Source organism: Apium graveolens, chromosome 8, assembly GCF_009905375.1.
Source record: "Apium graveolens cultivar Ventura chromosome 8, ASM990537v1, whole genome shotgun sequence".
NCBI classification, from domain to species: domain Eukaryota; kingdom Viridiplantae; phylum Streptophyta; class Magnoliopsida; order Apiales; family Apiaceae; genus Apium; species Apium graveolens.
The window spans coordinates 902,244-916,983 of record NC_133654.1 but is presented as its reverse complement, the minus strand read 5'-3'; the positions used below and the strand labels follow the sequence as shown (position 1 = coordinate 916,983).

Here is a 14,740-nt window from a genome sequence, read left to right as displayed (position 1 = left end):
TATGTCAGCAAAATTTTGCATGGTGCTGAGTTGAATTATTCAGCCATTGAGAAATTCGCTTTAGCCTTGGTAATGGCTTCAAGAAAGCTGCGTCCTTATTTTCAAGCTCACCAAATTGAAGTGCTAACAAATCAGCCACTGAGAAATATCATTCACAGTCCCAAGGCAAGTGGGAGACTGATTAAGTGGGCAATAGAGTTGGGAGAGTTCGATCTCAAGTATAAGCCACGTACGGCCATAAAAGCCCAGACACTAGCTGACTTCGTGGTGGAATGTACCATACCCAACCAAGAAGTCGGGGGGCAGGAAGATACCATACCTCAAGACAAGGGAGTCGACAATGGGGACAAGGAGAAAAAATATTGGGTTCTCTATTTTGATGGAGCATCAAAAACAAATTCCAGTGGAGCAGGGTTGGTTTTGCAAAGCCCTGATGGATTCTTAATTGAGTATGCCATGAAGCTAGACTTCCCAACCACAAACAATGAGGCAGAGTATGAAGCCCTGATTGCTGGCCTTGGTCTAGCTGGGACACTTAGAGTCAAAAACTTAAAGGTCCGTGGAGACTCGAAGCTGATCATATCCCAGGTAAAGGGAGAATTTGAGGCAAGAGATGATACGATGGCTAAGTATGTTCGCCTAGTAAGGGCTGTGATGACCCAATTTAATGAATGCCATGTTGAACACATTCCAAGGGAAGAAAATGCTAAAGCAGATGCGCTATCAAAGTTTGCTTCATCTGAGATTGAAGAAAGTTCAGGGAGTGTGTACTTCCGTGTTTTGAAGACACGAAGCATAGATGTTAAGCTTGTGGCTCCCGTAGGCTTGGGGACGTCATGGATTGATCCCATCAAGGCTCACATTCAGACCGGTTGGTTGCCAAATGATGCAACTGAAGCACGGAAGTTAACTGTTCGGGCACTAAGGTACTCTTTGATAGATGGGATTCTTTACAAAAGATCTTTCGTGGTTCCCTACTTGAGGTGTCTCAGGCCCGATGAGGCACGCTTGGCTCTTGAAGAAGTGCATGAAGGTATTTGTGGACAACACTTGGGGGGCAGGGCCTTGGCTCATAAGATAACCCGTTTAGGCTTCTATTGGCCAGAAATGATGGCTGATGCCAAAGAATATGTAAAGAAGTGTGATCGCTGTCAGAAACATGCACCAGTGGCCAGACAACCCCCCGAGATGCTGACCTCTATCAACTCACCTATTCCCTTTGCTATGTGGGGGATGGATATTCTAGGGCCTTTTCCTATGGCCACAGCACAAAGGAAGTTTCTGATTGTAGCCATTGATTATTTCACTAAGTGGATTGAAGCCAAGCCCTTGGCCAAAATCACAACTAAACAGGTTGCACAATTCTTGTGGGAAAACATTATGTGCCGATATGGAATTCCCCGTATCCTCGTCACTGACAATGGAACACAATTCAACAACGAGGAATTCAAGAAGTATTGCGAAGAAAATGAAATTGAGTTACGGTTCACCTCTGTGGCTCACCCGCAAGCCAATGGGCAAGCGGAGGTAGCAAATCGGATAATCCTGGATGGACTAAAGAAGAGAATCGAAAAGTCAAGAAATAATTGGGTGGATGAGATACTTCCCATATTATGGGCCTATAGGACTACCTGTAGAGTCACGACAAATGCAACTCCTTTCATGTTGGCATATGGGGCAGAAGCAGTAGTTCCCGTGGAGATATCACATTCCTCTCCAAGGATTCAGGCTTTTGATGAAAAAGAAAATGAGGAAGGGCAGAAGTTAGCCCTGGATTTAATCGATGAAGTGCGAGATGAAGCACACGCAAAGATAGTAGAATATCAGAAAAAGGCTTCATTCTACTACAACCTAAGGGTTAAAGAGAGGTTTTTCAAACAAGGTGACCTAGTCTTGAGAAAAATAGAGGCTTCTGGTGTCGGACAGAAAGGAAAGCTTGCCCCAAATTGGGAAGGGCTGTATAGAGTCAAGAGCGTTCAGGGTAGAGGAACCTACAAGCTGGAGACTATGGATGGTTTCGAAGTCCCGAGAACTTGGCACGCACAAAACCTGAAGGTTTACTACGTGTAAGATGGTCGAAGTACGATTCTCACTTGTCATTATGACAAGTAGGTTTAAAAGCACCTTGAAGCTTTGTTTGCATAGTATTTTTCTTTTTTAGCTATTATAGATCAGGGTCGGACCCATATTATGTAAGGTTTTGGAAAACCAGACTTGAAATTGAAGAGTTCGAAATTATTTCAACCTATGGATGTTTGAGTTGTGATAATACTTGTGTGGCCCATTAAGCCAAGTTTGAATATTAAAGTATCGGAAAAATGAAGGAGAGAATGCAAATAAGGAAAGTAGCATAGCCCCGCAGGGTAATAAGTTTTAATACAAACAAAAGTCCAGACATAAATTAAGGATAAAATTACAAAATAGAAAAACTACTCCTCCATGCGGGAGCCTTCATTCTCTTTCTCCTTATCAGCGCTTTCAGCGTCCTTCGCAGGAGAAGCGGGAGGAGAAGCAGTGTTAGGATCCAAGATGCGATCATCTGGCTGAGGAGAGTCGAAGAGAGCGTCTATGCTGTCCTCTGACTCAGCCTGCTCAGGACTTATAAAGTCCTTAGGGTCGACTAAGCCCGGGTACTTCTCAGAAACAGCCTTCACGGCCGCATCCCATCCCTGAGTGAACTGTAGGGAGTAAAGACCCTCATCATGAATCTCCATGAGATTCTTAAACTTGTCAGAATCCATGTAGTCATCAATGAGCTTATCCTTATCGATCCTAAGTTTCACCAGCTCGGAATGAGCCTTAGCCAGCTCCTCTTTCTTCGTGTCTAGCTTCTTCTCTAGGACCTTGGCTCTCTCCTCCCACTTCTTCATCTCCTTTTCAAAAACATCAGAGTTACCCTTCCAAGATCTAGCCTGATGTAGGGCCGCCTGGAAATAGGTATTACTCTGCAAAGAAATATGTATGAGTTGGCGCAAATTTATTGGGATACAAGAAAAGTTGAAATTCACAAAAGGAAGAGAAGAAAAAAGAAAATTACCGCAGCTTGGGCTTGAGAGCCCAGAAGCTCAATAGTCTCGACATCACTCCCCGTAACAATGTCAGTGAAATCATGGGGAGTGATGGAATGGTACGACCAATCCTTGGCATGTTTGGTGGATCCAACCACCGTATCGCTCCTCCTGAAGCCCCAGTTAGGCCTGAAGGAATGTGCCTTAAGTGGAGGATCCACATCGTCCCCCAGCTCGACCACCGGGACGTGGGGCTTAAGGAAAGTAGGACCGTCAGGTTTGCTCCTGGGATCCCTGTTTAACTTGGCCCTCTTCTGGCGGCCAGATTCCCCCTCCTTGGGCCTATTGACGTTATTAATAGCCTCACAAGCTGAAAGGAAAAGCAGAAGGAATGTTAAAATCCAGAAAAAAGAAAAAGTACGGTTAAAGAGAAGGAAAAATAATTTCGCAGGTATAAGTTTACCCTTATCACTGGCCTGGGAGAGACCAACTTTCTTCAAGGAAAACTCCTCTAAAAGGGTCCAGGTGTCTGTTTTCCCATCGTCTGAAATTAAGGCTTGGTAGGCCACCTCCTCCTCATCAGTTAATCTGATGCTACCAGGACTACCATCTGATACTTTGCAAAATGGCCTACGGAAGAGTGTGGCCCAATCACCCCCAGCCCAGGTCAGCCTAACAAACTCATCCCTCCATTTAGGGTTGTTCTCGACTATAGAGTTACTATCAAAGATATGGGGAATTTTGGGCCGTTGGCGAATTAAAACCCAGCCCGGCTGACTCATGGAACTATTATAGAATTGGAAAACTTTCCTAAAGACTGCTACGGAAAGAGGAAAGCTATTCCTGAGACAAAGGACCATAAAACAGATAATGTTCCTCCAGGCGTTAGGAGGGAGTTGACAAGGGTTGATTCGTACATCGGCTAGTAAACGAGGAATAAATTCGTGAAATGGGAACCTAAGACCTGCGGTCAGGGCTCCTCGATAAATGAACAGGGTATCCCCCTCCCAATTACAAGTCCTATCCCCAGGGGCGGCTGGAGTGATCCTAAGGTGGGGTGGAAGTCTGTACAGGGTATTCATAGACTCTATCCTACCATCTAACTCATGAAAAGTGTTACCATGATTATACGAATCTAACTCAGACAGAGAAGGATATTCATCACCTCTCGAGTTAATCATATCAATGAGGGAAGTATATGGAGATTGAATTTGGATGTTTGTACCTCTCTTAGAGACATTCATCTTCTGCAAACGAGCTAGGTCACGGTCCGCCATTAATATGCTTCGGTTGAAGGCTTGAAACCCAGAAATACTTGAGAATGGAGGAGCTGCGGTGGCTTTGGTCGCCGGAAATCGCCTTCAAAAGGGAGAACTTTAGAGAAAAATGTGGGATGAAATGAGAAGTGGGAAGTGAAGTGAGGATTCTCACTCCACACTACACTTATATAGGCGAAAAGCTCGGAATACGAGGCGTTTTTAGGCCCATTTAGCCAGGCCCAACCTAAAGGCCCATCTACAAGAAGTATCAGGAACAATCTAGAAGCTTCTGTGGAATTTAAAAAGTCAAAAATCGACCAGAACCTTAATATGGTTCGATCAGAGTCCTGATCGACAGAGAAGAGAGTCCTGATCGATATCTTATTCGAACAGGAGGGAAGAAATCTCCTAAGATCGATCAGAGTCCTGATCGACAGAGAAGAGAGTCCTGATTGATATGCTATTCGAACAGGAGGGAAGAAATCCCCTAAGATCGATCAGAGTCCTGATCGACACAGAAGAGAGTCTTGATCGATATCTTATTCGAACAGGAGGGAAGAAATCCCCTAAGATCGATCAGAGTCCTGATCGACGGAGAACAGAGTCCTGATCGATATTCCATTCGATCAGAATGGTCGAGAGCCATTTAATTCGTTCAGAGTCCTGATCGAAATCGATCAGGAATCCTGGTCGATTAAGCCCGTGTAGCAATCGACTAGGGTGTCACTTTGAAGGCCAATTCGGTCAGAATCCTGATCGAAATCGATCAGGAATCCTGTCGACCAGAGTGTAAGATCCTGAGCTAATTCGATCAGGATCCTGATCGATTTTGGCTGCATCCTGATCGATTTTGTCTGCATCCTGATCGATTTCGAATGCATCCTGATCGATTTCGAATGCATTCTGATCGATTTTAAGCCAGAAAATTAAGGATAAATCCCGGGAAATTAGGGAAAAATCCAGAAAATTAAGGATAAGTCCCGGGAAATTAGGGAAAAATCCAGAAAATTAAGGATAAGTCCCGGGAAATTAGGGAAAAATCCAGAAAATTAAGGATAAGTCCCGGGAAATTAGGGAAAATCCAGAAAATTAAGGATAAGTCCCGGGAAATTAGGGAAAAATCCAGAAAATTAAGGATAAGTCCCGGGAAATTAGGGAAAAATCCAGAAAATTAAGGATAAGTCCCGGGAAATTAGGGAAAAATCCAGAAAATTAAGGACAAATCCCTGGAAATTAGGGAAAATCCAGAAAATTAAGGATAAGTCCCGGGAAATTAGGGAAAAATCCAGAAAATTAAGGATAAGACCCGGGAAATAAGGAAAAAATCCAGAAAATAAGGAAAAAATCCCGGAAATAAGGGAAAAATTCCTGGAAATTAAGATAATTCCTGAATAAAAGGAAAAATTCATTGTAAATGTGTAGGTCGCTCCACACTTTACGGAAAAATGAAACCCTGTAAGGGAACAAATAGACTTAACTTCTACGAAACCTAATCAATGTTTCCCAAAAGTTGGGGGGCAAATGATAGGGATAAATAAATTATGATTGTATAATTAAATACTGCATTAATTGTATAAGCTGTGGGCTGCTAGGCCCAATAAAAAGATATATGAAACTCAGACCAGAAAGGTTAAGCCTGATGGACCAGATCAGGCCTGATGGAATAAAAAAAGGCCCAAAAGCCCTAATTATTAATTAATTTCGTAATTAATTAATAAGGGAAAAATCAGCTATTGAGAAGAGTCCCGGTAAGGATATAAATCCTTATAGATTAGCCTCAAGGGGACCTAAAAGGATAAGGAATCAGCTTCCTACTTCCTAGGACTCCTAAGTCTATCCTAATTCAGAGGCTTGTCCACCAAGTCTCCTATACCAAGTCCAATTCAAGGACTCCCACATCTATATAAGGGGCCTCACCCCACAAATCAGAACTACGTTTTTTGGCTTGATTCTCTAATTCACAGAGATACGTAGGCATCTCGTAAAGGCAGATTGAGTCACGAAACACGAGAGCAGCCATTAAAGGCCTTGAGCTCCCGAATCTTAGTATTAAACACAGCAAGTAATAACCTTGATTTCTTATCCATAACACCATTTTAGAACTACAAAAAAGTTGTTCCGTCCCGACCAATTCTTTACGTTTGTTTTGGACTTAGAAATATGTATGAAGTAGTGAAAAAAGAAAGAAAAGTGGGTGAAGTGGTGGCTCCCATTGATTTTTAATATATAAAAGAGATAGTGAAATAAAAGTAATGTGAAAAGGGAGAAAAACTGGGGAAGTGGCGGAACCCATTAATTATTTTTGGTAAGTTTTGAAATGTAAGAATTGGACGAGACATCGCTAAAAGAAAAGTGCAAAAAATGGTTGGGACAGAGAGATTATTAATAATCAGATGTTATATAAGTTTTATTTGATAAATTACTTCAAATCTCTTAAATTTAAATATTCATACAGGAGAATACTAAGATTTAAGATTTTTTTTTAATTTTATTTTCACCGATATTTTAGCAGTTGGAGTTTTTTTTTGAATCAATTTAGCAGTTAGAGTTGAATCCTATACCTACAAAATATCCACGAAAAGAAAAAATAATGATAAAATCTGGACGTTTAAAATATAAATCCGACACTCAAATCAATAATATTAGATAAATCTTAATAAGTACCCGATTGTTAAGAAACATAATCCTAAGAAACATATTTTAGGACTATAACCGATCAACTCCATTGGGATTAAATTCTATAATCCTAATAACAAGTCTTTTTGAAAGTTTAAAGCCAGTTCTGTGGTACTTACGGTTTTACAAATATTATTAGAAAAAATATATTTTTCAAATGAGAATATTAGGTATTTCAACTTTTTTTAAAGTAATAACGTGTCAAAATATATATATATATATATATATATATATATATTATATGAACTTCAAGGACTCTAATGAAATGAAATAGGAGACTCCATAGAACCTAAGGCCTGGTTGGGAACAACAGATTATTTCCGGAATCATCGATCACTAGAATATTACTCCCTCCATGCCCACACGCATTTTAAAATGAAGAAAAAGTATAGTTCTTTTAACCTTTTTTAAAATTTTTATTTTTCTGAATAAAAATTTAAACATTTTATTTTTATTCAGAATTTTTTTTTTTAAAAAAAGTTATATAACTATACTTTTTATTCAACTTAAAATGCGTGCCGAACACTCTCCCAGAAATGATAATAATTAGGAGGGACGGAGGGAATATAACATCCGTAAAGGTTTCCTAAAACTGCACCCAACTATATATAATAAGAACTTAAATATTAACACAAAAATCTCAACAATCAAATTTTGACAACTCATCAAATACGGATTTTTAGCAAGGATACATGCTAGAAAAACCAATTTACTAATTACCAATCACCACCGTCCAAACCTAAAGTAGAAGTCAATGGCAGTTTATTGTTACAAAAGCCGGAAGGCACTTACAAAGAAATAAGTGAAATATCAAAGTCAGGTATTCTAGCAGTTCTCTTTGAACCTTTTCGGCTAGTTCATAACGAGAATTTCACTTTTCTACCTTGTAATGCTTGTTTACAGCTTCGGTGACATCCCAAATTACCTTCATTCCTTTTGGAAACTCGACCAAATCACCGGCTCCTATTTCAAAGAATTCATCATGTCCATCACAGTACACCTTCACTTTCCCCTCCAGAAGAAACATTGTCTCCGTGGTAGTAAATGTCCATGGAAATTTGCTTGGCGAACATCCCCACCTATTATTATCAACAGAGTTATAGTTGACATATATTCACTAAAGAACGTGGCATCAAATGGCTTGATTGCTAAGATAATGGAAAGTAAAAGCAAACATCATAACTCATAAGAAAATTTAATAGAAATGTAAAATTATAGATCGACGCATGCAAGTTTCTTCTACCCCAAACTGCCTTTATTAGCAAAACACATACATCGACATATAAACTTCATCTTCTCTTAAGTTTTGGTCTATAAACTTGAAATTTTCAAACTCTAAACCCTGAACTCGACATCCATTACATAAAAAAGTTCACTACTAATGGAAAAGTTATATATACGCTGAAAGGTTTATCTAGCACCTGACATGGAGACACATGTGGAAATCTTGGATATGCATATCTGATTCACCCCATTTCTTTTAACATCTTTAACCCTTTTTCATATCCTCATCAAATTCTTCATCTCTTTTAGAGCACACAATTTCAATGTCATCCAAACATAGCAAGTGGCGTATGATTGAAGAGGAATCAAGTGCAATGAAGTAGTCAGAGCAAGTCAAATGGTGTTGCTATAATACGTATAACTATTGCTATATTTTGAAATCAAAAAGTGAATTTTGATGTTAAAATAGAACTTGTGCTCCAATGCCAATGGATAGTTTTAAAATAACACCAAACATTTCCAAATAAGGCTGTATTTCGATTATCTATCTTTAAATACACAATTATGTTTGCCACTATTATTTTGAATATCCATTTTTCTCCATCTACCATATTGCATGTGATAGAGCCCCAATCAGATACACGTATTCGAGGCGCAATAAAAGGGGTGGCTAGACTGTCTAATTGATATTACTAAATCAATTAGAAGATATGTAATATATATATGCTATTATTAATTAATAGGAATCTGGGAGAATAAATTAGTATCTTCTATATTTGGAAAATACTGATTGTGACACAATATATTGTCAAAAGAGGAGTTGAGAGAGACGGGCATAAATTGATTTGTATTGAGCTACTTATGCTCTAGGGAGAGTACCAGGTCTCTCGAATACCTGGGTATCTATCTTTCTGATATTATATTCAATAAAACACTCTTGAATCTCTGATATTCTTAGGCTATTGTTGGTTTTTGTTGCTGATATATATCAAAGGTTCTATCATTTGGCATCAGAGCGAGGTTATGACAAACACTAGAATGGATACGCGGGTGGAGTCAATGGAAAGTGAATTGAAAATCTTGAAGGAAGACATGAAACGGTTGCCTGTAGTGGAACAAGGGATTGCAACCTTGGTGGACCAATTTCAGCAGATGCGACGTGCACAAGAGGAACTTATGAAAGAACTGATAGGCAATGCAAAGTTGCTTGGAGAAAAAGGGTCGAAGTCAACAGAAATACCATCTTTTAACCAAGGAAGCAGCGCCAATGGCCGGGAGAAGGGATCTTGGGAGAGACCTGATTTTAGGGCTCGAAAAATTGAGTTGCCTATTTTTGAGGGTGAAGATCCAGATTCATGGACTTATAGGGCTGAACGTTTTTTTACTTTAAATCGTCTCAATAACGTTGAGAAATTGGAAGCGGCTGTTGTGTGTTTAGAGGGTGATGCTCTTAATTGGTTCAGATGGGAAGATAAGCGTAGGAAGATAACAAACTGGGAAGAATTGAAGTCCTTGTTACTGAGAAGGTTTCGTAACAATCAAGAAGGCTCTATGTATGACAGATTTCTTGGCCTGAAACAAGAAACTACGGTGAAGGAATATAGGAAGCAATTTGAGATGTTGGCTGCCTCATTGGAGCAGATATCAGAACGTGTTCTGGAGTCTACATTTGTAAAGGGGCTAAAATCAGATATTAAGGGAGAATTAAGGGTACTGGAGCCCAGTGGATTAGAAAAGACAATGGACCTGGCTCAAAAGGTTGAGGACAAAATTAACATTTATAAAGAACAGAAGAGAGGATTGGGTTTATTTAGGAATAACGGGCTAAATCCTAATAACCTCACCGGGGATGTTCCCAAGACCAACGAACGTGGGACTGTTATAGGAGAACGCCGTGGTGGATACCGACGTTTGACAGATGCGGAGCTACAAGCCAAACGTGCCAAAGGGTTATGTTACCGTTGTGATGAAAAGTACTCTATCGGCCATCGATGTAAGAAACCAGAGTTACAAGTGTTAGTGAAGCAAGAAGGAGAGTTGGAGGATAATGAAGAAATTGAAGAGATAAAAATCAAGGCCCACGATGTACAAACTGAAGCACAAACAGTGGAAGTATCCCTAAATTCAGTGGTTGGGCTAACTCCACCAAAGACTATGAAAATGACCGGCAACATTAATGGCCATAGTGGTGCTTCACACAACTTTATTACAACGGAGGTGGTTCAGAAATTGAATCTGTCCATTACTCCAACAGAAGCTTACGGGGTACAAATGGGGTCTGGACAAGCAATTCCAAGCGAAGGTGTTTGCAAAGGAGTGATGATTTCTTTACAGGGTATAGAGATTGTTGACGATTTCCTTCCGTTGGAGTTGGGAAGCACAGATGTAATCTTAGGAGTACAATGGCTTCTGGGTAACACATATCATAACTGGACAACACATACCATGAAGTTTACTATCGCAAGAAAAACTATCACGTTAAAAGGATACCCGACTTTACAAAAAACGCGAATATCTCTAAAGGCTATGTTACGAACTTTGAAACAAGAGGGAGCAGGTGTAATGGTGGAACTAGGAAGCTCGATTGTTAAGACTACCGAGGATGATGCATCAATTTCTTTGGAAATTACGGAGGTGTTGCAAAAGTTTGAAAAGGTTTTTCACATGCAGACAACTCTACCCCCAAGTAGAGGCCACGAGCACGCTATCATTTTACGAGACGGAGTGCCTCCAGTTAGTGTACGACCGTATCGTTTCCCTCAAATTCAGAAGGATGAGATTGAGAAGTTGGTGAAAGAAATGCTGGCAGCAGGGATTATACAACCAAGCAGCAGCCCCTTTTCGAGTCCAGTTCTATTGGTGAAGAAAAAAGACGGGAGTTGGCGTTTTTGCATAGACTATCGTGCTCTGAATAAAGAAACCGTGCCCGATAAATTTCCAATTCCAGTGATTGATGAATTGCTTGATGAGTTACACGGGGCTAATGTGTTTTCAAAATTGGATCTTAAATCTAGATACCATCAAATACGCGTGAGAGAGGAGGATGTGCATAAGACATCTTTTCGAACTCATGAGGGACATTATGAATTTCTTGTCATGCCTTTTGGACTTACTAATGCTCCAGCAACCTTCCAATCCTTGATGAACGAGGTGTTCAAACCATACCTCCGTCATTACTCTCAAACACCCTTTTAATGCGAAGAATATGGCTGAAGCATTTTTGAAATATGTTGTTAAGCTACATGGTGTGCCGCGTACTATTGTGTCTGACCGTGATAGAGTGTTTCTAAGCAATTTTTGGACAGAGTTGTTTCGGTTGCAAGGTACCGACCTTCGCCATAGCAAGGCTTACCATCCACAAACGGACGGCCAATCTGAGGTGGTAAATCGTTGTTTGGAAACTTATCTCCGGTGTTTTGCTTCTGGCCAGCCTCGTAAATGGGCAAAGTGGATTTCTTGGGCTGAGTATCGGTACAATACTAGCTTTCACAGCTCTCTAGGTTGTACTCCATTCAAGGTTCTTTATGGTCGAGATCCCCCTCCGCTGGTTCGTTATATAGAAGGTTCAACTGCAGTAATTGAGGTAGAATCTATGTTAGAAGAACGAGATGCATTACTTGATGATTTAAAAATGAATCTTCTCCTTGCACAACAAAAGATGAAACACTTAGCTGATACAAATCGTAGGGACGTCGAATATCAAGTTGGAGATGAAGTATATGTGAAAATTCGACCCTACCGACAGATTTCTTTGGCTGGACGCAAGAACGAGAAGCTAGATGCTCGTTACTATGGTCCATTTAAAGTCCTACAACGTGTGGGTCCAGTGGCGTATAAACTTAGTTTACCTCCTACTACTGCTGTGCACCCGGTATTTCATGTTTCTCAGCTGAAACAAGCCAAAGGCACAGCTCATTCTTCTCCCACTTTTCCACCACAGTTAGCAGCTGATTTGGAAATGATGGTTGAACCGGCTGCACTGTTGGACGTGAGGTCTGGAAGATTGCAAAATTCCCAGGAGCTGGAAGTGCTGATTGAATGGAAGAATCTTCCCTCTTTTGAAGCCACTTGGGAGAAGTTTGATGCAATCCAAAGTCAGTTTCCTGATTTTCACCTTGAGGACAAGGTGAAAGTTCTGCGAGGGGGTAATGATAGAGCCCCAATCAGATACACGTATTCGAGGCGCAATAAAAGGGGTGGCTAGACTGTCTAATTGATATTACTAAATCAATTAGAAGATATGTAATATATATATGCTATTATTAATTAATAGGAATCTGGGAGAATAAATTAGTATCTTCTATATTTGGAAAGTACTGATTGTGACACAATATATTGTCAAAAGAGGAGTTGAGAGAGACATGCAGAAATTGATTTGTATTGAGCTACTTATGCTCTAGGGAGAGTACCAGGTCTCTCGAATACCTGGGTATCTATCTTTCTGATATTATATTCAATAAAACACTCTTGAATCTCTGATATTCTTAGGCTATTGTTGGTTTTTGTTGCTGATATATATCAAAGGTTCTATCAGCATGCTTATGTGACAATTATAGCAACATATATAGTTGGTTCTATATTTTGCACCAACTATAGCATTTTGCTGTTTTGCATCCATGTTTAGCACTCCATTGGAGTAGAATTTTTCTCTTGGGTGCTATAATATAGAAATAGCACCCCGTTTAGCACAATCACTGGACTTGCTCTTAGAGATGCAAAAGACTTTTTCTGTATTCACATATGTAGTTCACTCCTCGAGAGAAAACCGCAGGGGTTGAAATCTGAATAGTTGATAGATTAACTAACCAGGACAACATGCAACTCAAGAGATCAATAGATGCTGTTAATATGCAAAATCCACTTTATTGTAAATTAGCCCATATTCGTATAGCTATATTTTGGTGTCATTTTGCTGATCATTTTGTGATCTTCTATATAAATATCTACCAATGAAAAGAAGAATATAAACAAATTAGATTATAGAAATCATGGAAAGGACAGATGTGGACTGCGGAGAACAAAGGACTGATGATAATGCATACAGACTCAACCTTGCCTAAATAATGCAGTATATGAAACTCTGTAACACTTAAATGTACAACAGATTCCAGAGCAAGTTTAATTAGATTGAAACTAAGAAAAACTTTTGGTTAACCTCACAGATTTGGTTCGAAGTTGAAAATAATCAGTTGTCGGGTGTTCAATATTTAAATCAGGGGAGTCTACAAGAAAATAGCTCACTTATTGTTAAAAATAAGTCCAAGATGTCTACTTTGTCACCATGTGAGCTGCCCCTTAGACCTACTTTAGCTCATCTTTAAATTTAACTTTGTTAGTCATGAAACTTTTTATGCAACAGGACCGAATTTAGGGTTATAAATTTAAATTTACAAGTTTATAGAACATATAGTACATAAACTTTAGAAGCCAATGTACGTGTTTAGCCTTCATCAAGTATGTGCAAATAGGGTGTGTTTTTTTTTCCTGAATTCAGGCTCATTGACCAATCAATAATCATGACATCTTCCAATCATCAGTTTCACGTTCACCACTAACGACCATTTACCAAAATGCTCTTCCTAAATAGATCCGACACCAGACTACAATTCAAAGGAAATCTCAGAACCCAAAACAGAGGACTGCCAGCTGCAAGTTATCCACAACATAAAACCCTAGGCCTTTTAGCTACTCTGCTATATTTCTAATTTCTTCCTAGACAAGCGTGCCGATTTCTTCCATCTAAGATTTAAAATTTAGATAACACATAATATATAAACGAATCACGGAAGGTTAGAGCAAAAGGTGTTCCATCCCTAAATTTAGAATCTGTAACTGATAAGAAAGAATCAGTTGGTGACGGAAGCGGGTGTCTATGTAGGGTATTAGCTTTGAACTACTTTTTGAGGGATGCTTCCTATTAGGATCAATTATAGCCACATTCAAATTTAAAATCAAGTTACACATAACTTAATTCGTCGTGTGTGTGAATTGGATGCAAATATACTAATCGAAATTTTATTAAAGATGTAATTATAAATATAAAATAAATAACAAGGTAGAGCAATTGATTAAGAACATACTTTGGCCAGGATTCAACACCTAGGTGAGCAAGCTTGGATTGAGGAGGATCTTTTTCAATCTTCACACCGAACTTCTCAGCGATGCTGCTAGTGCTAGCCATATACACTGAATGTGGTGGTGAGCTAGAGCCGCAATACGAGTAATAATACAGGGCAGAGGCACACACTAGCACGGGTATCACTAACAAATTGGTTAAACTTGCACAACCATTTCTAAACTCTATTTTAAAACTTACCATTTCACCGAAACCACTTCTACCCCGTGCTCTTAACAATCGAATCTACCGGAACTCAAATATCTATATTTGTATTTTATCATATATCTATATTTGTATTTTATCATATTAACTTTTTTATGTAGGAAAATGCTAAACACCCCAAATATTTTCCCCAAATTTTCCCCAAATACTGATGTGTCAAGCTTGTAACTTGTAAGTTTCCTAATAATAATATGGACCACGCGTGCATAAATATGCGCCTCCAAATCAAAACC

At 39.4% G+C, this 14,740-nt stretch overlaps 1 protein-coding gene across 1 annotated transcript; it reads right to left on the bottom strand.

The window, feature by feature from the left end:
• Positions 1–7,550: 7,550 nt before the first annotated feature.
• On the bottom strand, positions 7,551–14,505 carry LOC141679110 (uncharacterized). Its single transcript, XM_074485599.1, has 2 exons — positions 14,248–14,505; positions 7,551–8,022 (listed from the first exon to the last, which is right to left on the bottom strand). Exons 1-2 carry the CDS (start codon positions 14,484–14,486, stop codon positions 7,815–7,817), a joined length of 447 nt encoding a protein of 148 aa, XP_074341700.1. The 5' UTR covers positions 14,487–14,505; the 3' UTR covers positions 7,551–7,814.
• Positions 14,506–14,740: the final 235 nt, after the last annotated feature.